The sequence below is a fragment of the Vitis riparia genome, chromosome 12 (genome assembly GCF_004353265.1).
Source record: "Vitis riparia cultivar Riparia Gloire de Montpellier isolate 1030 chromosome 12, EGFV_Vit.rip_1.0, whole genome shotgun sequence".
In the NCBI taxonomy this organism is placed as follows: domain Eukaryota; kingdom Viridiplantae; phylum Streptophyta; class Magnoliopsida; order Vitales; family Vitaceae; genus Vitis; species Vitis riparia.
Window position 1 is genome coordinate 1,939,468 of NC_048442.1, and position 24,178 is coordinate 1,963,645.

The 24,178-nt window shown below is 32.7% G+C and overlaps 1 protein-coding gene across 3 annotated transcripts; it reads left to right on the plus strand.

The window, feature by feature from the left end:
* The first annotated feature begins 15,912 nt into the window (after positions 1-15,912).
* LOC117925868 lies at positions 15,913-24,165 on the plus strand. 3 transcript variants are annotated; one of them, XM_034844977.1, is made up of 15 exons: positions 15,914-16,073; positions 17,526-17,645; positions 18,667-18,747; positions 18,852-18,953; positions 19,866-19,949; positions 20,033-20,151; positions 20,264-20,365; positions 20,808-20,924; positions 21,370-21,435; positions 21,604-21,670; positions 22,355-22,408; positions 22,484-22,573; positions 23,090-23,152; positions 23,233-23,271; positions 23,582-24,165. In XM_034844977.1, the coding sequence occupies exons 1-15, from the start codon at positions 16,056-16,058 to the stop codon at positions 23,699-23,701; spliced, it is 1,242 nt and encodes a 413-aa protein (XP_034700868.1). In that variant the 5' UTR covers positions 15,914-16,055; the 3' UTR covers positions 23,702-24,165. The 3 variants fall into 3 exon arrangements, with proteins under 3 accessions (XP_034700870.1, XP_034700868.1, XP_034700869.1); XM_034844978.1 differs by lacking the exon at positions 15,914-16,073 and adding an exon at positions 16,197-16,514; XM_034844979.1 differs by lacking the exon at positions 23,233-23,271 and having other exon boundaries at positions 15,913-16,073.
* Positions 24,166-24,178: the final 13 nt, after the last annotated feature.

Here is a 24,178-nt window from a genome sequence, read left to right on the forward strand (position 1 = left end):
GTTATGTAAATCAATATAGATTTTATTCAAATATAATTATATTTAGCTTAAACTTGTAAAAAAAACATGTTGGGTTTGAGTCATGCTAGAAAATCGTATCAAACTTTGACACTCTTAATTTAAACTTATATTTGATGTAGTTAAAAATAAAATTTTATGTTTTGATTATCGTTGTTATATTATAATTTCATATTTTTACACTAAGACCATATTTGGTTGACTCTTTTTTTTCATCATTTTTACATGAGGTATGTTAATCTCATGTTAAAAAATAGGATATGCATATCTCATGTATCATAAATTTATTTATTTTTTTATCAATTTTTCATTTTTTTAATATTCATTTTACAAAATAAATTTTTATTATAAATTAAATATATGCTTAAAAAAGAAAAACTAAAAAAATATTTATAAAATAATATTAATATATGATATATAAATTTTTTTTATATATTGAATAACATAATGTAATTTTTTTATTTATACAATTCAAATATTTTTATCATGAATATTGTTAAATATAGGAGAAATGCCTTTTTTTTTTAATAAAAAATATTGGAATATGATATAATTTTTATTTTAAACATTGAAAATCATATATAGTCTATATTATTTTTTTATTCATTCCACATATTAAATATAAACATAATCTAATATAACATATCTCATCGGATATACTACCTTAAAATATCATATCTTATCGAAAATCATATCTTATGGTATGTATTTTCTATCTAATGAGATATAATATCCTATGATATACATATTCTATCCCATCCTACCGCCAACTAAATGTAGCTCAAGAGTAAAAGTTGTTATACAAATATTCTAGTTAACTACTAAAAATAAATTATAACTATATTCTAATTAAACCTATAATACATAAGTTGTTACACATGAAAGTCAAATGATAAATCAAGATTATAGTAAATGAAATAAATGGGACAAAAAATGACATGTGTTGGCAAGGCATGTAGGTACACATTGCTTTAAAGCCGCTATTCTCTCTTTGTGTGTGGGTACCAACAATTGATAACGACTCTAAGATACAACCACAATCGACTCACAATAGTGGAAGACTTTTTAAGTCATCCTCAATCAAGTTGTCTTATATATATACATACTCTTCGAATAAAGAGAAATTATTATCTTAGCGGAGTTACTTATTTAGATAAAGAATTATATTTTCATTGCATAGTACTTATACAAGCATACTTGTAAATTCAAAAATAATGGATACAATTAAAAATAAATATATAAAAGACTCTGAAAAAGAAAAGTAGATTACTAAGTGTAAAAGACAGAAAGGTTGATGTGATACTAAAACTTAATATCATAAAAAATAAAAAGGTTTCAAGTATACCATGAATTCGAGAAAGAGCGAAATTAAACAAATTTGAAGGTATAAAAAGCCACTTGATACTATATTATGAATTTTTTATTGCTATTTTTTTCATGGACATCATCGATTATTAATTTATATTTCCTTTGACACTTAAGGATTATATATTTTCTATTTAATAAAATTTAAATTTGAAAGCAATTGGAATTTTTAAAATCATTTAAGAATTAGAGTTTTGAAAATTAAATTGAGGAATTGGAACTTTAGAAATTAAATTTGAAAGAAATTAGCAAATTATTTGAGAATTAGAGTTTTGAAAATTAAATTATGAAAATTGAAAACTTGGAAATTATTTAAAAATGGAAGTTTTGAAAATTGGATTGAAGAATTATTTGAAGATGAGAATTTTTAAAAATAAATAAATAAATAAAATAATAGTAATAACGAAAATAATAATGATTAAATAAATAAATGTGAAAAATGGAATTTTGGAGTTTGGAAACTAGAATTTTGAGGAATTATTTTAAGATGGAGTTTTCAAAAATAAATAAATAAAATAATCATAACGAAAATAATAATGATTAAATAAACAAATGTGAAAATTGAAATTTTGGAAATTTAAAATTAAATTTGGAAATCGGAATTTCGGAGGATTATTTGAATGGAATTTTAAATAAAATGATAATAATAATAATAATAATAATAATAATAATAATTAAATAAATAAATGTGAAAAAAGGAATTTTGGAAATTGGAAATTAAATTTGGAAATCGGAATTTTGAGAAATTATTTAAAAATGGAACTTTAAAAATGAATGAATAAATAAATAAAATAGTAATAACAATAATGAAAGTAATAACGATTAAATAAATAAACGTGAAAAATGGGATTTTGAAGATTGTAAATTAAATTTGGAAATCGGAATTTCGAATAATTATTTAGAGATGGAATTTTAAAAATAAGTAAATAAATAAATCAACGAAATAATAATGATTAAATAAATAAATATGAAGATTGGAATTTTGAAAGTTAGAAATTAAATTTGGAAATCAGAATTCTGAAGAATTATTTAAAGACTAAATTTTAAAATAAATCAATAGAATAATAACAATAACAAAAATAATAATGATTAAATAAATAAATGTGGAAATTGAAATTTTGGAAATTGGAAATTAAATTTGAAAACCAAAAATTTTAAAGAATTATTTAAAGATGGAATTTTAAAAAAATAAACAAATAGAATAATAATAATAACGAAAATAATAATAATGATTAAATAAATGAATGTAAAAATTGAAATTTTGGTAATTGAAAATTAAATTTGGAAATCGGAATTTTGAAGAATTATTTAAAGATGGAATTTTAAAAATAAATAAATAAATAAAATAATAATAACTAAAATAATAATGATCAAATAAATAAATGTGAAAATTGGAATTTTGGGAATTGGAAATTAAATTAGGAAATTGGAATTTTGAAGAATTATTTAAAGATGGAATTTTTAAAAATTAAATTTGAAAATAATTAAAGTTCGGAAAGTTAAAATTCTGAAAATTAAACTTAAAAAATGGCATTTTGGAAAAATTAAATTAAAAATTGGAGTTTTGGAAAAATTTTGAAAATTGAAATCTTCAAAATTAAATTTAAAAATTGAAATTTTGATGAATTATTTGATGATGGAATTTAAATAAACAAAAAAAATAATAACGAAAATAATTATAATTGAATAAATAGATGTGAAGAATGGAGTTATGGAAAACTATCCTAAGATTAAAATTTTGAAATTTTTTTTTTTTTTTTTTATCAAAAGTTGGAGAAAACTAAGGAAATAATATATATATATATATATAAAGGACTTGGTCTAGGCACATTCACCACCATGCACGTTAAACCCCACAAACCCATTTTTATATGGAACACAAACACTACATGCTACCATCTCATCACCTAACCTCCATATTCACCACCATGCAAGTTAAACCCTTCCCTTTGTTTCAAACTTCTCCCCACCCTCTAGATTCCCTCACCTCCATTCCTGTGAACATGACTAAGAAATGGCTATACAAAGAAAAATGAAAACATGGGTGGTGACAAGCATGAGTGGATATGAAATATATGGATATCCTTGGTGGAATGGATAGTGGATTAGTGGGAGGCGGCAAGGGAAGTGGGTTTAATGAAGGATGGAAATATGACAGTGAGGGAAAATGGGTGTAGGGTTATGGGTATGAAATGGATAGAGGGTGACGGGTATGATAATGTAGAGGGAATGAAGGCATTGAGGATACGGGAATGGTGAGGAATGCATGGTTCGGGTGTGCATGAGTGTGAAATTGGTATGGTGGGTATGGGGATGTAGGCATGGTGACGGGTGCAATGGAATTTGAGGGATGGAATGAGATGGTGGAAACATTTGTAAGGGTTAGTGTGGCCATGCATGGCCATACAAACGCGCGAGGCATGAGTTTAATGAGCATTTGGAAAACGAATACGTGGTGTAGAGAGAGGAATGGGGATAGGTGAGAGATGAGGATGGCCATGCATGGAGGGAATGAGTGTTGAGTAGATGGTGGGTAGTGAGAGGAATGGGTAGTGAGTGAAAAATGGGTACGTGATGTAAAGAGAGAAAAGGGGATAGGTGAGAGAGATGAGGATGACCATGCATGGGGAAAATGAGTGTTGAGTAGAGGGCGGGTAGTGAGAGAAAGTGAGAGGAATGGGTACGTGGTGTAAAGAGAGAAACGGGTATGAAGATGTGAGTGGAAGTGTCCATGGGGGATGGCCATGCATGCATGATTCCCATGCATGTGGATAGATGACTTTGGGATGCCTGCTGCTTTGAACTCTTCCATGCAAAGTATCCGATGCAATCAAGTTTTGCTCAAGTTCCTGAAGCAGAGGCTCAATCCTTGAAGATGATGGCTCACCAACATACAAACCATCCCATAAGAAGCATTCTGAGACCATTGGATGACTCGAAATGTCCAAAAACACTAAGTACTAGACCGAAAACCTCTCATGGGCCCTCTTTCCATTTCTCCATTGTATCAATAAAATGACAAGCGCAATGAGGCAAAAATACAGCAGATGCGGAATGAGTGCATAGAACCGAGCACAAATGAAAGAAACACAAAGTGATAACCAAGTATCATACTAAGCCATGTTTCATGTTAAAATCAATGGGCTAAAGCATAGGTGAGTGAATCCGAAGTGGTCTTAAGGGAGAAACAGAGAATAAAACAAAGCTCACCATGAAACACAACGAACTAAAGGCAAAATCAGATTATGCGTAAAGGGGATCAGAGAAACGAGAGATGAAACAAATAACAATCCAAGAAATCAGCCGAGATGAATGTATGAACCTCTGATATTCATACCCAAAATCAACAAGCAGCATGTAGGCCTCCAATAGCCATACCCAAGCATACAACAAATTACATAAGTAGCAAATGAAAGAAACCAGTAAAGGAGAAGGGGTGTTACCGTGAAGAATTTACCTCCAGGAAAAATGTTGACAGATGAATCCTTTCTCCTCTCTTTCTCTCGACGCTCCTTTTCTCTCAATTGTTTTCTTTCTTTCGTTTTTTTTTCCCTCATTTTCTCTAGGTATCTCTCTAAGTGTCTCGCCTCCCAAAAACCTGTTTGCTCCTCATGTCCCCCCTGAAGCTCTTAGCTGGTATCCCGCTTTAGCTCGCTTCTCCTCCAAGCTATGTCTATCTCTAAGCTACCCCTAGACGATCACCTCAAGTTGCCACCATAGTCTTCTTTGGTTGCCCAAGAACTACTCCTCCTCAGTGTGGCAAAAAAAAAAAAAAAGAACCCATACTACCTAAAGGGGTCTACAACTATCTTAAAATATCATGTCCATAAGATATGTATATTTAAAAATATCATATCCTATTTGTTGTTACACAATCTGAGCAGGTAGTCTCGTCTAGTTGCCACGAGCTGGATGAAGGAGACGACCAACAATTCCATCTAAGTCCCTCAAGATGCAAACAACTATAATCCTTGCACAAAAGGTTGTCCTGGCATGCCCCTCTAATGCTAAAGTCAGTAAGTGGTTTAAGTAAGTAAAGGAATTTTGCAAAAAGAAAGTTCCTACCATTTGTAGAGTCCACATAGTTATTTATACATTTTAAGTTGTAACGTCTTTCCAAGTGTCTTAATAGCACCTTAATTGCGCTTGATTGGATTAATTGTGTTTGATTGTGCGATATTATGACATTGATTGCCAATGCATGACGTCTATGTTGTCATGATAAGCCGTTGAGAATAGAATGTTTTCCACAGTTAATATGGAGTATGCTTGGAGCATAATTTGTGCATTAATGAGTGTGTAAATGCATGATGGACAGTCAAGCCTTAATCATGTTATATCCATGTAGGATGTATCTATCTGACTTACTTTGAAACGGATCAGTTACTCGGCCTAAGGGTTGTTGGGTCATTTAGTTGAGGGTGGTTTCCCAAATGGCTCCTCTAACCAAATGATCGTGAAAGAGTGGTGGACTTCAGGACGACCTTGCATAGAGGGTCTCACACTATTGAAAATCATATCTTATAATATGTATTTCCTATTTAACGAGATATGATATCTCATAATATACATATATTTTTCTTATCTTGTATGTAGCTCAAAAGTAAAAGTTGTTGTACAAATATTCTATTTTAACATGGAACCAATTTTTTTGTTTTGTTTTGTTTTTTTGTTAAGAATAAGGAAATTTAAGTGAGTTATCATCTAGTTAACTACTAAAAATAAATTATAACTATATTCTAATTAAATCTATAATACATAAGTTGTTACACACGAAAGTCAAATGATAAATAAAAATTATAGTAAATGGAATAAATGGAAATTAAAAAAAAATTATTTCTTACACAGAAGCTAGGAACATCGAAATGGTGAAAGCTTGTATTACACTAAAACACTTTACAAAGCTAGAAAACTCTCAAATGCATGGTATCTTTTGACTAAATGAGGTTGTTTTCTAGTTATACGCTCATGGAATCCTAAAGTTTTTTCCATTAATTTAGAATTTTTTAGAATTCCTTACATAAATTCTATTTCCAAGTTATGCACAAGAGATTGTATAATTCACTAGAAATTTCTACATTTTCCATCTTCTTCCATTTATTTGTGAAGATGTGTGAATGTTTTCAAATTTCTCTAGAATTCTTTACATTTTTCCTCTAATAGAATTAGAGACATACACGTGACTCCAAATGTTTTATAAGCATTTGTTCCTTATAAAGGTTCAAGTAAGAGATTATTTGAATAGATAGTGTGAGATTGTGGTAAAGAAACCATTTCTATTTGAAACAGGAAAAGATAGAGAGAAGAATAAGAAAAAAAAAAGAAGAAAGAACATAACCTTGGTCCACATTGAGATAATAAAAAGTGAAAGGAGTACCATAAAGGGATGATTTAACATATCTAAATTCCTATAGAATCACATGCTTATTTTAAAATAAAGGGAGAATTATGTTTAAGGCGGTAGGGCTTGAAAATTGTTGTAAAGGGGTTACACTTTATATAATTAGTGTGGCAAGTTACAAGATGTTATAAAATTGTTGTAAAGGATGTAAGCCTAGTTTATTAGTAATAAATGCCCAAAATATCCTTAAAGCATTTTCTTTAGAAAATGTGCAATTAAGTACTCATGTCTTTTTTTAAAAACGACAATTAAGTACCCATGATAATTAATATATTAAAAATTTAAGAAAATTTTAAAATTAATAAATAAAATAAATTTATTTAACTACTAAAAATAAATTATAACTATATTCTAATTAAATCTATAATACATAAGTTGTTACACACGAAAGTCAAATGATAAATCAAGATTATAGTAAATGAAATAAATGGGAAAAAAAATGACGTGTGTTAGCAAGGCATGTAAGTACACATTGCTTTAAAGTCGTTATTCTCTCTTTGTGTGTGGGTACCAACAATTGATAACGACTCTAAGATACAACCACAATCGACTCACAATAGTGGAAGACTTTTTAAGTCATCCTCAATCAAGTTGTCTTATATCTATATATATATATATATACCTTTCGAATAAAGAGAAATTATTATCTTAGCGAAGTTATTGATTTATTAATAAATGAATATTTAGTAATTTAGATAAAGAATTATATTTTCACTGCATAGTATTTATACAAGCATACTTATAAATTAAAAAATAATAGATACGACTATGAAAGTAAATATTTAAAAGCTTAAAAGACTCTAAAAGATGAAAGTTGATTATTAATCGTAAAAGATAGAAAGACTGATGTGATGTTAAAACTTTAATGTCATAAAAAATAAAAAAGTTTCAAGGATGCCATGAATTTGAGAAAGAGTTAAATTGAGAAAAATTGAAGTTATAAAAAGCCACTTAATATTGCATTATGAATTTTTTTTTTTTTGCTATTTTTTCCATGGACTTCATCCATTATTAATTTATATTTCCTTGGGCTTTTAAGGATTTTTTAAAAAGTTATTATCTTAATTATCTAACAAGATTATTAATTTAATATACTAACATGAGCTACGACCAATGGCTTTTATTATTTAAGAGAAATTATTAATTTATCGAACAATTATTTTTTATGATTTCATTGTAAAATAGAAACAATAAAAGAGAAATTAGAAAACTTGGTTGGTGGTTGTTTTCAAAAATAGTTCTGAAAAATAGTTTTTAAGAACAATTTTTAAAAAATATTCTTTAATGTTTTGTAAAACAAAAGTCTATTTGGAAATTTAAAATGTTTTTAACATGTTTTTAATATTTTAAAATATGTTTTAAAAATAATTTTTATATCTAATGTTTTATTTTAAATTATTCTACATATTTGTATGATTATTTTTTAAAACAACATTTGGAAAACAAGTAAAAATAGTATAAAACAACTAGAATGATATTTTTCGAAAATACCATGTTTTCTATCCTTAAGACTAGAAAATTTAAAATTATTTTTAATTGTCAAATATATTTTTTTTTAACGAACAGAAAACTATTTTCAAAAACAGTTATCAAACAACCTCTAAATCTTTTTAATTTGTTAAGGAGAATAAGACCTAAATTTTTTAAAAATTTACAAGAGTCACCCCTTAAAACCCATCATAAAATCCCACCAAATGATTAGTAAACATATTTAGGATTTATAAACTCAAAGATGATTAACTAAATAAAATCTTCAACCAATGATTAGTAAGCGTATATAGGCTTTATAAACTCAAAGATGATTAAATAAATAAAATATTCAATTAAAATATCCTACTCATTAACATAGTATTTTCCAAACATTCAAATTCTAGTCACGGTCACTTCCAATGATGGGAAATTCTCCTACGTGGAAATGATTGCCCAATGCTTAAAAGTTAATCTCCAACAATAAGAAAAAAATAATAATTAAGACCCCTTTTAAAAATTTAAAAGTAATCTAGTGAAAACATAAATTTTAAAAATGTACCATTAAACCATTATAAAAAAAAATTTAGAGCCAAACTTTTTGAAACAATTTTTAAGGATTTTTTAAAAAGGTTTTCTTATATTTTATCGGAATAAAAGTTTATTTAAAAATTTAGAATATTATCTACGTATTTTTTATATTTTCAAATGTTTTTAAAGAATACCGATTTACTTTTAATAATTTTCCATGTTTGTACCATTATTATTGAAAAATAGTCCCTAAAAAATAAAATAAATCAAAATAATTAAAACATGTCATAAAAATATCATAATTGTAGAACAAGTTCTTAAAAACATATTTTTTTCTTTTCATTTTATTTAATTACCAAACATAATCCCCCATTTTGTTATGGTCAAATTCTAGCTTTTTTGAAATAACTTTTTTTAAAAAAAAAATATTAATTTCATAAATATTTGTCTATAATGTCTTGATATGTTAAAAGCATTACCAAAGAAAGGAAACATTTTCTTTAGATCATTACTTCTACAAGAAGCACTTGGACCCGCATGATCATTACTTTCACTAGGAGTAATTGGACCCACATGAAGATGCCGTTTGGCAAATTAAATATTTTAAATGACAAAAATGTTGGAAATCAAGCCCACGTCGCCTTCCATCCTGTGCGTTCCTCCCCATATTTAGCATCCTCTGTTTACTTCCCTAAATTAGTGAAATATACTACCTTTATTATAATTGATTTAGGAGTAATTCTAGCAAGGTAGTTTATTCACTTTCCATGTAAGAGTTTATTCTCTTTCCATGTAATAGTTTATTCACTTTCCATGTAAGAGTTTATTCTCTTTCCATGTAAGGGAAATTCCGTCCGGTGATAGTATACCAGTCCGAAATTGTCTCATATCTGTAGGCTATTTATTTATGCTTTCTTTCATTGTAATAAGAGTATCATAGAATGAATTGAGTCTATGTTCCTCCATAGTTAGTCTTCAAATTCTTCATGGTATCAGAGCATGTTTAATCCTGTCTCATCGTCTTCATCTTTAGTCAGTTTTTTTTCTACTCAATTCTATTCTTCTAGGTTATGCCTAAATACGGTCCAGCCTTTGGAATGGCTACCAACTCATCATCCTCTACTTCTGATATCATCATCTCATCGTCTTCATCCTCTCATCAAATGGAAACCTCTCATCTGCCAATCACAGCCCATAAACTGAATGGGCAAAATTATTTGCAATGGTCTCAATCCATATTAATGTTTATACGGGGAAAGGAGAAAGATGACTACATCACCGGAGCTTCGGCGGCACCAGAAACCACAGCATCAACCTACAAGAAGTGGATAGCAGAAAATAATATGGTCATGTCCTGGCTAGTCAACTCTATGACCCCTGACATTGGTGAAAATTTTCTGTCATTTGATACTGCCAAAGAAATCTGGGACATTGCAAAAGAAACTTTCTCAGACAAGGAAAACACATCAGAAATCATCCAGATTGAAGGCATCCTCCACGATTTGCGTCAAGGAAACCTTACGGTAACTGAATATTTCAATACTCTTACTCGTCTATGGCGTCAACTTGATACGTTTGAGGTTCATAACTGGAATTGTGTTACAGATGGTTTGTTGTATAAAAAGATTGTCGAAGGGAAACGTGTGTTTAAATTTTTGTTAGGTTTGAACAAAAATCTTGATGAAATCAGAGGAAGAATCATGGGAGTAAAACCTCTACCTAGCCTCAGAGAGGCATTCTCTGAAGTGCGTCGTGAAGAAAGTCGGAAAAATCTCATGATGGGATCCCATCAACAACTGAATATGGCAGAAAGCTCGGCTCTTAAGACTCAATTCGCTCCTTTTGACAACCGTCAAAAAATTAAAGGAGGTAGACCTTGGTGTGATCATTGCAGAAAGCCGGGACACTCAAGAGAAACTTGCTGGAAGATTCATGGAAAGCCAGTAGATTGGAAGCCACGTCAACCACTTGAGAAAGAAGGACGAGGCAATCATGTGGCTACCGATGAACAATCGCCACAACCTGAAGCTAGCCCTTTTAATAAGGAGCAAATGGAGATGCTTCAGAAACTACTGTCTCCTCTTTTGTCAGTACAGTCACAAACTGGCTCATCTTCCAACCAGCTCATTGGTTCCGGAACCTTGACTCACAAAGGTAATTTTTTGAGTGCCTTTACTGTTGGTAAGAAACGTAAAAAACCTTGGATCGTGGACTCAGGAGCATCTGATCATATGACGGGAGATGCGACAATTTTTGATACATATAGCTCATGTCCAAATAATTTAACAGTCCGAATAGCAGATGGTTCACTATCAAAGGTTGCCGGAACAGGTTCAGTTGTGCTATCAAGGGATCTTACTCTCAACTCTGTTCTCCTTGTTCCTAACTTGGACTGTAATCTATTGTCAATTAGTAAACTCACTAAGGAAAAGAGGTGTATTACTAATTTTTCCTCCACTCACTGTGAATTTCAGGATTTGGATTCGGGGAAGACGATTGGCAATGCTGAGGAATGCTCTGGACTCTACATCCTTAAGGAGCTCCATGATCCACAAGAACAACCTCAAATGGCAGTTGGTAGTAATTCTTTTTCGGTTTCATGTCAAAATAACGATAGTGCAATTATGTTGTGGCACTATCGCTTAGGTCATCCAAATGTTATGTATCTCAAGCATTTATTTCCTTCATTATTTCATAAAAATCCAAAATCCTTTGAGTGCGAAATCTGTCAATTATCAAAGCAAGTCCGGTCTCATTTTCCCATTCAACCCTATAAAGAGTCTAGTCCATTCTCAATGATTCATAGCGATATCTGGGGTCCGTCAAGAATAAAAGATGTAACTGGTACTAGGTGGTTTGTCTCATTCATAGATGATCACACTAGATTAACTTGGGTATTCCTCATGAAAGAAAAATCTGAAACGAGTCAAATTTTCAAAAATTTTAAAAATATGATTCAGACCCAATTCCAGTCAAAAATACAAATTCTAAAGTCTGATAATGCTAGGGATTATTTCAACTCCATTCTAGGAGAATTTCTAGCACAAGAAGGGATAGTTCACTTAAGTTCATGTGTTGATACCCCACAACAAAACGGAATCGCTGAAAGGAAAAATAGGCATTTGTTAGAGGTGGCTAGATCACTAATGTTCTCCATGAATGTTCCAAAATTATTCTGGGGGCAAGCTGTCCTTACGGCAGCCTACCTCATCAATAGGATGCCGTCTAGGGTACTAAAATTCCAAACACCTTGTCAAACACTCCTAAAATCCTTTCCGACTACTCGTCTCATCTCCACCGTCCCACCCAAAATTTTCGGGTGCTCTGTTTTTGTTCATATCAATCAACAACATCGAAGTAAACTTGATCCTAGGTCACTCAAGTGCATCTTTCTTGGGTATTCTTCAAATCAAAAAGGGTATAAGTGTTACTCTCCGGTCACAAGAAAATTCTACAATTCAATGGATGTCACATTTTTTGAAACCCAGCCTTACTATCCCAAAAACGATATTCAGGGGGAGAATTCAACTCAGGAATATCAATTTTGGGATCTTGAGTCATTCAGTGAGCCACCCATCATCACTGAAAATCACATTCCTCCAGAGTCATTTAATCAGCCCGAGTCCATTGTTGACTTGTGGGATAAGGAGCACATCCAAGAGGAAACGGAGGAAGGAGCACTTTCTCAACAAACCCATGAGGCTGAACCGGGTCCTAATCCAAGCAAACTTCCAGGTAACAACGCTCCTGATGGTACTGTTGATTCCGAGTTAGAAAATGATATTCTTAATATGCCCATAGCTTGGAGGAAAGGAATTCGATCATGCACTCAGCATCCCATTGGAAATTTTATTTCTTATGATAAGCTATCACCTACGTTTCGTGCATTCACTTCTAGCATCACAGAGATACAAGTTCCTCGGAATATTCAGGAAGCTTTCAAGTATCCTAAGTGGAAGGCGGCAGTCGATGAGGAAGTTCGGGCGCTGGAAAAGAATGGTACGTGGGAAATTACTGACCTCCCAAGAGGTAAGAAACTAGTTGGGTGTAAGTGGATTTTCACAGTAAAGTACAAGGCAGATGGTAATGTGGACAGGTATAAGGCTCGGTTGGTTGCCAAAGGATTCACCCAATCCTATGGCATTGACTATCAAGAAACTTTTGCTCCAGTTGCCAAGCTCAATACTGTTCGTGTACTTTTATCCTTGGCAGTTAATCTCGATTGGTCACTTCACCAACTTGATGTGAAGAATGCCTTCCTCAATGGTGACTTAGAGGAAGAAGTTTACATGGACATTCCTGCTGGACTTGAGACGACATCAAACTTCAACAAGGTTTGCAGACTCCGAAAATCCTTGTATGGTCTCAAACAATCTCCCAGGGCCTGGTTTGAACGGTTCACTAAGGTAGTGAAAGGGTACGGATTCGTTCAATGTCAATCTGATCACACATTATTTGTGAAACACTTCCCAGAAGGGAAGCTGGCAATTATCATTGTATATGTGGACGACATAATTTTGACAGGTGATCATGAAGAGAAAATTGACTTACTTAAAAAATTACTGACAAAGGAATTTGAGATCAAGGATCTTGGAAACCTCAAGTACTTTCTCGGAATGGAGATTGCTAGGTCAAAGAAAGGTATAGCAGTCTCACAACGCAAATACGTTCTGGACTTATTGAATGAAACAGGAATGCTAGGATGCAAGCCGGCAGAAACACCTGTGGATACAACTGTCAAACTGGAAGAAAGTGATGGAAGTACGCCAGTTGATAAAGGAAGATATCAACGTCTTGTGGGGAAACTCATCTATCTTTCTCATACAAGGCCAGACATCGGCTTCTCCGTTAGTGTGGTAAGTCAATTCATGAATAATCCAACCGAAAAACACATGACTGCTGTGATCAGAATATTGAGGTACCTCAAGATGACACCAGGAAAGGGTCTCTTCTTTCAAAGAACAACAAAGAAAGAGATTGAGATTTTTTCAGATGCAGATTGGGCAGGTTCAGTGACTGATCGGAGATCAACTTCAGGCTATTGTTCATTTGTTTGGGGGAACTTGGTTACATGGCGAAGCAAGAAACAGTCAGTGGTAGCTCGTAGCAGTGCTGAGGCAGAATTTCGTGCTATGGCACAAGGTATCTGCGAGGGAATCTGGTTGAACAGGCTGTTAGAAGAATTACGGGTTCCATTGAAGCATCCCATGATGTTATACTGCGACAATCAAGCTGCCATCAGTATCGCTAAGAATCCGGTTCATCATGATCGAACTAAACACGTGGAGATAGATCGACACTTTATCAAGGAAAAGATTGAAGAAGGAGTTTTCAAAGTCAGCTACACTCCGACAAACTGTCAAACGGCTGACATTCTCACAAAAGCTCTTGCTCGAGTTAACTTCGAAGATCTGACAGGAAAACTTGGAATGATCAACATCTACAACGCGGCTTGAGGGGGAGTGTTGGAAATCAAGCCCACGTCGCCTTCCATCCTGTGCGTTCCTCCCCATATTTAGCATCCTCTGTTTACTTCCCTAAATTAGTGAAATATACTACCTTTATTATAATTGATTTAGGAGTAATTCTAGCAAGGTAGTTTATTCACTTTCCATGTAAGAGTTTATTCTCTTTCCATGTAATAGTTTATTCACTTTCCATGTAAGAGTTTATTCTCTTTCCATGTAAGGGAAATTCCGTCCGGTGATAGTATACCAGTCCGAAATTGTCTCATATCTGTAGGCTATTTATTTATGCTTTCTTTCATTGTAATAAGAGTATCATAGAATGAATTGAGTCTATGTTCCTCCATAGTTAGTCTTCAAATTCTTCAAAAAATATTACAAATTTCAATATTTTTTTTCTTATTTTAATCATGAAAATTCATGAGATTATTTGTCTTTTCCAAATTTAATTATATGTTAGCCAAATGCTCTAAAATTTTAAAATCATTTTTCTTTTTTAAAATTAATTTATTAAAAAGAATAAAATAATTTCATGCTTTTACTTAAAAAATAATATATTTTGGACATAAATACCCTTTATCATTTTACATATTTACATATGAGTTTTAAAAAAAATGATTATTTTTACTAGAAAAAAAAATGAGCATTTTTTTTAAAAAAGATTTAAGAAAATGATGAAGGATTAAATTTTAAAATTTAGATTTTTAAATATCATTTTAATCAAATAACCTTTTAAAAAATAAATGTAATATTAATTTAGAATTACTAAAATATGACATTTTTATTCATATTTTTAGAAAAAAAAATTAAAAATATTAACATGACATTAAAAAAATATGTACTTTAAAATAAATATATTTCTAATAATTTAGAGCACGCTTTAGGGATATTCTCTTAAAAGTATATATAGTTTTTTTAATATTTGAAGAAAAAGACTTTTTACACATTATAAAAAAAAGTTAGAAATACTTTTTAAATTATCACCAAATTGTTACGGATTATTTGTAGACTTATAGTGGTTGTCACATGGGCCGTGTCGTAGCGATGGAACTCCGTAGTCGTGACAAAACACACCCTTCAACTATAATTTTATATTAAATTTATAATTTTCAAAAAATTTATTTTAATAGGTTACTTTCCAAGATTTTTTCCCTCATTAAATAAAAAATTAAAAAATTAAAAAATAAATATTTTTAATAATAAATTAAATAACACCACGAATAACCGCTTGGTCTTATAGCCGACTAAGATTTTAAAGATAAGTAACGGTGGGGTCCACTACGTCGTAGCCGTAGAGAGCGAGTACAATTTTTATTATACTCTCGAGGTTACACCCCCGCAACTCTGCCACGACGACCTACATCCTCCGTGTAAGTCGTCGACTCTCATTCGAGTAATTATCATCTACACGCGAGTCCATCTTCTTCTTACTATCACGCTTTAATGGGTTATACTTTTTAGACATTACTGTTACCCTTATGTAAGGTACCACTATGGAAAGAAGGGAATCTTTTGGAGGAGAAGCACTAGATTATGCCTTTCTTATAGTATCAGGTCATAAGCAACAAGCAATATCCAAACTGGCCTCTAAAGAATTTGTCCACTGTTTGGTGCGCCGGAAAATTTTTAAAATTTTCTTTCGCTTTCTTTTACTTTCTCGCTTTTTTCTTTGCTTCGATTTCCTTTCTTATTTTCTCTATTTAGCTTTTTGTTATCCCTTGCTTTATTCGCAGACTACTTGTGATTGAAAAAGTTACTCTTTTCGTTCTTCTTACCTTTTTGAGCTTCCCTCGGATGCTTTGGTGAAGATGAAGACACTGAGTTGTGTAAGCTCTCTCTCTTTTTTTTCCTCTCTCTATCTATCATCGGTTTTTCTCTCTAGATGTTATTCAAGTTTGGTTGAAAGTTCTTGGCTTTTGTGATGATTGCTTGTGTTTTTTTTTAATCAGTTTTGGAGTGGTTTTTCATGCTTTTTTCTGTTTGTTTGTTTGGATGAATTTGTATTTGGAAGACATGATTCTGATTGCTTCAGTTTGGAGTTTGTAACGGCATGTTGGCTCTGGTTCTGGAAATTGTTTCTCTGTTTCTATGAAACGAAGAGCTGGAAGTTGATTGGGAGGATTTTTTTTTTTTTTTCCGGGAAATGTTTTCTGGTTTTTGTTTTCGGAGATGAACTCGGCTTTTAGGTGAGAAATGGTGAGTTTGGTTTCAGTTTTCAGTTCGAGAAAGACGAAACGGCGGAAAACAGAGTGTTTTGAATGCTTCAGGTCACAGATTGAATTCCTTAGTTTGTCTGATGTTTTTCTATGGTAATTTTTAAATTTAAATTTAAATTATTTATTATTGCTATTATTATTTTTTAAAGGGCGTGTTTGGGGAAGCTTTGTCCTCTTTCTTTCTCCTTTCTGAAACGAAGAGATGAAAATTCTATTGGCGTTGATTTGGTTTGGTTTGATTTGATTTTTTTTTTTTTTTTGCAGATTTTCTGAAATTTGTTGTGGAAGTTTTCCGAAATCCAGACTGTCCTCCATGAAATTTGTTTTCTTCTTTTTCTTTTTTTAAAATTTTTTTATGTCTCTGTTAAAGGGAAATGAATATGAGTTTCTTTAGAAGACTGGTTGAACCCCATTTTAGAAAACAGTGCAAATATACTGTCTGTATTTGGTTGTTGAGAAATCAGAGGAGACGGAAACGAGTGTGGAATATGAAAATAAAATAGATAAATTGATTAAGACTTGTATCAATGATTTGGGCTTGCTCACTCGAGTTTTTTTGCTACTTCAAGTTGATTTTCCTTTTCTTCCGTAGTTTTCTCAGCAACCAAACAGTAGCATATTCTTCCAGGATGCTGAATTTCGTTTCTCAACTCTAAAGGTCATGGCGTTTTTTCATGTTGCAATTCCTTCTAAAGTCATCACCTAAGCCATTAATATCTCTACTTTCATGTTTGATATCCGGAATTTGGGATTATGCCATTTCCGAATTGGCCCCATCCTGTTAGAAACTCACTGTGGGTTTTGGGTAATTAAAATAATATGTTTATTTTATTTTATCAGAAATGAGTGGGTTTGACCATAAACATGTCTATTCCTTCATCATCAATATAATCAATTTTTAATCTTGGTCAATAAATGTTTTGTTGAATCTTATCTCAGTGTCATCTGAATTTTATATTTGATATGATTTGTTAGGATTGCAAGGATGATGATTAGAAGCATGAGCTGTGCAGATAAAATATGACTGGTCCTTCTAATACAATTTTACTTTTTTTTCTTCAGATTTCTCTGCCATCAGATCCGAAGAGTAGATCCTATCTCTGCAGTCTTTTCTTTGGAGCTTGTTTGTTTTGTGGTGTTTACTTCATTGCAAGTGAATTTACTGTCAAGGATTACAAAGAAGTACGTTTTTCTGTTTCCAAATGAAAGCATGTGATCTAAAGGTTCCTTATTTTGTTTCTTTCTTTCCCATTCATTTCTGGATGCATCCTTTGCCTTAAAGTTTTCACCAATGTCATAAATCATCTCATTTCTGCTGTCAATCGATTTTTTTGTCTCAATCAAAGCAATCATTTTTGTGGATTTAACATGGATTTCCTCCTAAACTAGAACTTGCAAGTAATACCAGAGAAGGGGAGAGGTTGAAAATGATGGAAAACTAAAAATTACTTTTCTTGTAAGTTTGTTCAATTCAATTAAGTACAGGATATTGCTGGAAGTCAAACATCAAATGATAGAGATTACTTTATGTAATCACCTTGGTGGACACATAATGGTCATTTGACCATGTGAATATGGTCTTGAAATTTGAAGTCCCATCTCAAGGTTGAGCATCTACTTCATTAAAATGGGCAATAGGATATCAGATGTCAAACATTCTCAACATTTTGGTGCTGTTGTAGATTCCCAACCTAAACCCCTTATCAGTAAACTAGAAGCATGAATCTGAGTTAATGAGCAAGTAGAAGACAAATAGACATATTTAAACCTAATACTATGTGCTTCATCCACCAAATTGATGTGTCGACAGCAAAATGGTTAACAAACTTGAAGATACAAGAAAATGGGCATCCCTTGAAACTTGCAGAATGATATTAAAACCCATGCAAGGGTGACTATTGAACTGAGATCCCACCCAACCAAGAGATCGGTCAAGAACTTCCCAAAATCTGAATAGGTCACCGTCACAATAATGATACTGAACTTGCTAAACATTAAGCTTGCCAAGAGTTGGGGAGAGAGGAGGGAGAAGAAAGAGAGAGAAGGGGGTGGGAGGTGGTGTTGAGGGGGTTGTGGACCTGAAGCTTCCACAACTGATGTTGTACTTTTTTAGAACTGTTGGAAATATTTTGCAGTCTTTATTATCCCTATGATCTCAACTCTGAGTGCTTATATTGAACAATTATGTAAATCATGTTTGCAGAGATCATCAAGATGGCAGATCAGTGTTTTTCAAAATGCACATTCTAATAGCATCCAGAATACTCAATCTAGTAAATGCAAGGTTTGTCTATTTAGAACATATATTGGCATATAACTTCACTTGAAATATTCTCTCTCTCTCTCTTTTATGCCTTTTGTGTTTATTCTTTTTTTCTTTTCTCTTAGAACCAGTGCAGGCCATCTGGGAGTGAGGCATTGCCAGAAGGAATTGTTGTCAAGACATCTAACCTGGAAGTGCAGCCCTTATGGGGTGCCACTCTGAATGGTGTATGTGAAGATTTCTAATTAGTGTTGCAATTTAAGCTACACTTTTTGCAGATAGTACCCAACTATTCTACATATAAAATTGATGGTTGTTTTCAACTTCAAGAAAATGAATAATGGTTTTCTATCACCAAATGTTCATCATTCTTTTCCTTTAGTGAGCCTTCATGAATTATCTTTACATGACATGAGTATTTTGTCAAGACAAACTAGTTCTGGAAAGAGTGTAGTCTCTATCAAATTTTCTTTTATGATTTTAAAAAGAAAACTACCTCTGTTTCATATACTTTTGACTTACAGTTACAAATTGGTATGTTGTAATCATCACATATGAATTTGTTTTTACAGTGCTAATGAGGTCAACCTCATTAAAGTAAGTCATAATTTGCGTGGTCCTTCCAATTTAATTATTTGATAATCGTTATATTTTTAATTGTATCATTTGAAATAAGCAACAGATGTTTACAAAAGAATTAAACTGATTTTGGGAAAGTCAGTGGCACTGGAAATGAAGCAAAAAAAAAGCTCAAGTTTACTTGCCAACATATTAGTTTCCATCAGTGGAAGAAAAAATTGTTTGTTGCTTCCACTAATCTCACAAAAAAAAAAAAAAAAAAAAATCTTAATGCCACTGCTCGCAGTATTGTCCACACTATTGAGGTAGTGTAATTTCTGTCACTACCTGTGATGACAGTTACACTTAGTCCAAGATTTGTATGTACACTTTCTTGCATTATTCTATTGATCTTAATGCCACTGCTTGCAGTATTGTCCATTATGATTGAGATTGGTGTAATTTCTGAGATGATAGTCACACTAATTTATAATAAAAAACCTGCATATACTTTCTTGCATTGCTCTGTTGATCTACTTGACTTTCTAGTGGATGTTTGCTTCCCTATGTTTTTGAATCAGGAAAAGTCAAGTCCTTCAAAGAGCTTGTTAGCTATGGCAGTTGGAATAAAGCAAAAAGAAATAGTGAACCAAATTGTAGAAAAGGTGATGAATGTACCACTTCTGTCCTCTTGTGTAGAGACCTTTTTCTGGCCATATGGTGATTAATATCTATGTTTTTTTGGCAGTTTATTTTAAGTAATTTCGTTGTTATGCTTTTCCATTATGATGGTGTCGTGGATGAATGGCGAGAGTTTGCATGGAGTGACCATGCCATACATGTGACTGTAGTGAATCAAACAAAATGGTAATGTATGATCCATTACAAGTTATTTTTGCCTCTGCCTGGAGTTATACATGTTTGACAATACAAGTTTTTGACATATGTGTGACAAAGAATACTCGATATAATGACACAGGTGGTTTGCAAAACGCTTCTTACATCCAGACATAGTTGCTGAATATAATTATATTTTCCTTTGGGATGAAGACCTTGGGGTTGAGAATTTTCATCCAGGACGGTAAGTATGATATCCATAAAACTTGGTTGATCAAGTTTCAAATTCATACTTCAAGCTTGGGAGTTGCCTCAAAAGCTTAAACTGTAGTATTCAAAACGTGGGACCTATTAATTGGGGAATAAACAGACAAGTGAGGTACAGGTTGGGTGCACAATCACTTAGGCTGCAGTGTTTTACTTTAGGAGTCTTCAGAATTAATGCTGGTGCTTCTTATCAACAATACCTGTTCACTGATTTCTTTGTAACTGGACATTTGTTTCTTCAACACTTCTATGAAAACAGTATGCCGACTTCTTTTAGAATATGTTGCCTCTACCTTTTTGGAACTCTTGAAAGTGCAATACTCAAGAAAATAAATTTTCAAAAGACAGACTAAGTAATGCAGATGGTCATGATTACTCAAGTCAGAGTTTATGTTTTGAACATATTAAATCCCTTGCAGATACGTATCTATTGTTGAAGATGAAGGACTTGAAATATCTCAGCCAGCCCTTGATCCTAAGAAGTCACGGGTTCATCATCAAATTACTGCACGTGTGAGGAATTCAAGAGTGCACAGGTTAGTGTTGTAACAATTTTCAGGACAAATGCAGCTTTGAACAAGGAAATTTCTTTCTGCACTTTTCTCTAGCTTACTCTATATGCATTACTTTCTTCTAGCTTAACATGTCTTGAGGATATCTATCATGCCCTTTTGGACAATTAGCATGACCAACAAAGGTCTTGTCTCTATTTTGAATTTCTTTACTATCTCATATGTTACTTATCTTGTAAAAATGGACAAATAAAAATCTCATATATTACATAAGTTGCTATTCTCTTTCTAGAGGATGTGTTCTGGTCCTTGATTTAAGCCACATATCCTAGTATTATGTGTTAGGTGGTTACTGAAACTTTTATAGTCCTTGTGGACACCTCCGCAAGAATTTTATTTTATTTCTTTTTGATATTTTTGTGTGCAACTTGATTGGTTTCTTCACTTTTTGATTTATATCTTTGGACAGAAGGACATATAAACATAGAGGCAGTGGAAGGTGTGATGACCAAAGCACAGCTCCTCCATGTGTAGGGTATGCGATCACCAGCTCTTAGCTTCTCTGTTGCTTTAGCATTTGCACTTGTTTTATTTTGTTCAATTTTTTATTTCCTGTAAAATTGCACTGTAAAAGAAGGCTCTATTATCACCAGCAATAGGAAGTTTTATTTATCAAGTTCATTAAATAAAATCTATTATGCAGTTGGGTGGAAATGATGGCACCTGTCTTCTCAAAGGCAGCCTGGCGATGTGTGTGGCATATGATCCAGGTATAGGACCTTCATTAAATTGAGTGCTCAAGTATTGTGTGGCTAATGGTTGAGGGATTTTTGCAAATTATAGCAAATGAACTAGAAGATAGTGAGGGTGGTGTTTTTCATCCCATTGATCTTATAAGGTTACATAATCAACTGATGCTAATGAGGTGTTTTAAGTTATCCCAACTCCTGGATGTCAGTTACATGGGCCTTTTTTGCCATATTAGGTTGACATCGGTCAATGTAAGTTCTTCTCTCCACAAATGAATGATCTCCACAACTTAATGATTGTTGTTATGATAATGTCCTTGTTTCCCAATATATGAGGTTTCCTACCCATATCATGAGTTGTTACCATGCTTCTCCATGTATGACAAGCTTTAATTCAACCTATTTTCAATTGAGTTAAAGTCTTGACTCTATTTGAAGTCTCAACCCTACTTGCCTAACCTTTTTGTCAACTAAAAAAGGGTGAGGGATATCTTAAATATTGTTTTGGAGGGTTAAAAATATTTAAGAAAATTTTTGAAAGGAATAATCAAGCTGATCATATTTAGGAGCCTAGTCTATCCCCCAAATGTGTGGTTGATGGGTCAATCTCAATCTGTATAAAGTGGGAGGTTCCAGGTCAGAAATTGCAATGTTTTCTGCCTTGAAGACAATTTAATCCTTCTCTAATTATTTCCACCCTTGCAGAATGAGTTGATACATGCATGGGGTGTGGATATGCAGCTTGGTTATTGTGCACAGGTAACTTGACAATTCTATAGCTTCGTTATTTAGCTCTCTTTGCCATACTGTTGACTTTTGGGCTATGATTTTTAGGGTGACCGGACAAAAAATGTTGGTGTGGTTGATTCAGAGTATGTAGTTCATTTGGCTCTCCCTACTCTTGGCGTCTTGGATGAAAACGAGGTATATTGTTCTTGTACCTATGTCAATGAGACATATCTATGGGTAGGGCTGATTTAACTGTCCAAAAGTCATGGTCGAGGTATTTAGTTTTGATGCCAGACATAAGAAAGCTTATATCTAGCTTAAATAATTGTCTATCTTGCCACTATTTGACTAAAAAATAAATCTTTTGTTATAACAAGTGTTAAGAGTGGGAAATAATACAGAGGCTTAAAGGTGGGAATCAACTTATGGTGTAATGCCTCCTTTTATATGTTCCTTCCAACTCAGACTTGGTGATGGGAAATTCTTGTGCATACGTTGTCGTGGCCCAGCAAGAGAATTAAGTTTGAAAGGGGAAGAACTGCATTACCTAAATGACATGGTTGTTTATTTGTTATGATGATGTGGGCGTGTGATTGTATATTTTTAATGCAAACAGGTTACTGAATTTAATTGAACATGGTGCTCCTGCCTGTAGTATTCATGTTGAATGTTTGGTTTGTCTCATTTTGAGCTGTCTGCTAATTCATGCAGTTACGTGGCGAAGGACATGATCATTCTTCTCAAAGGGAAAAGTTGCCAAAATCAGTAGCTTTAGTATGATTTCTGAACTTAAATTCCTTATCACTATGTTGTTTTCTCATTTAAATGAAAGCACGTCCTCTTTTAAATTTCAGGCACAATCTGAGTTCCACAAAGTTGATAATAGATCTGCAGTAAGTCCCTCAAATATTTTTATTCTGTGAAATGGTTTTTCACTAAGCACAATCTCTCTCTCTCTCTCTCTCTCTCTCTCTCTCATTCTCATTTTAAATCAGACACATCCAAATTTTATTGATGTTGTATGACTCGCATCCATGCAAGAAGTTTTACCCTTTCAGCCAGTGTTTTTACCCCCAATCACTGTCTGATTCACAGTCAGTCAGATTTATCCTTTCCATTACAATCTCACTTCTCGCAATTTGGTTTACCTGTCTCCAAATCTCTTGGGAACTATTTAGCAAGTGAATGTTGTTCTTCATGCAGGTGAGAAGAGAGTCCTTCATTGAAATGCAGATTTTCAGGAGTAGGTGGGCAAATGCAGTTAAGGAAGACAAATGTTGGGTCGATCCATATGCACAACCAGCAGAAGACATCAAACAATAGTTTCTATTTTATACAGCCTTTCCAACCAATTAAAGAGAGATCACTCTCATATACAAACCATAGAAATCTCAAATACACATCACTGTGCATACAATTTTTTTTGGGGTGGACTGCAACCTACCAAAGGAGCTGATGTCAAAAGGATCAAGTCTTACAGAGAGTCCAGTACATGAAAGAACTGACCATCACATTATGGGTAGTCATTACACTGAATATTTATTGTGCCCTAGCCAGGAATAACCACTTCGGTTTCACCTTGTAAGTATTCAATTCTTTCCCTAAATTATAGAAAGGAATTCTCCATCTACTGATGGGAAACAGTTGATATTACTGGGTTTGAGGAAACATTAGTTTAGTTTATTAATCACAGTTTTCACTGTTATAGAAGCTTCTTTTATAGCTAGGAAGTGTTGTATAATTCTTCCTCTCGGGTTTCTTAATGTATTTTGTGTATGCTGTATGTTCATGTTGCTATTC

Bases quoted from the DNA above. Each gene is read 5' to 3' on its own strand.
- LOC117925868 (XM_034844977.1), top strand. The intron at 21,436-21,603 runs GTATGCGATCAC...TCTATTATGCAG, and splicing joins ACAGCTCCTCCATGTGTAGG to TTGGGTGGAAATGATGGCAC. The intron at 23,153-23,232 runs GTATGATTTCTG...TTTAAATTTCAG, and splicing joins TGCCAAAATCAGTAGCTTTA to GCACAATCTGAGTTCCACAA.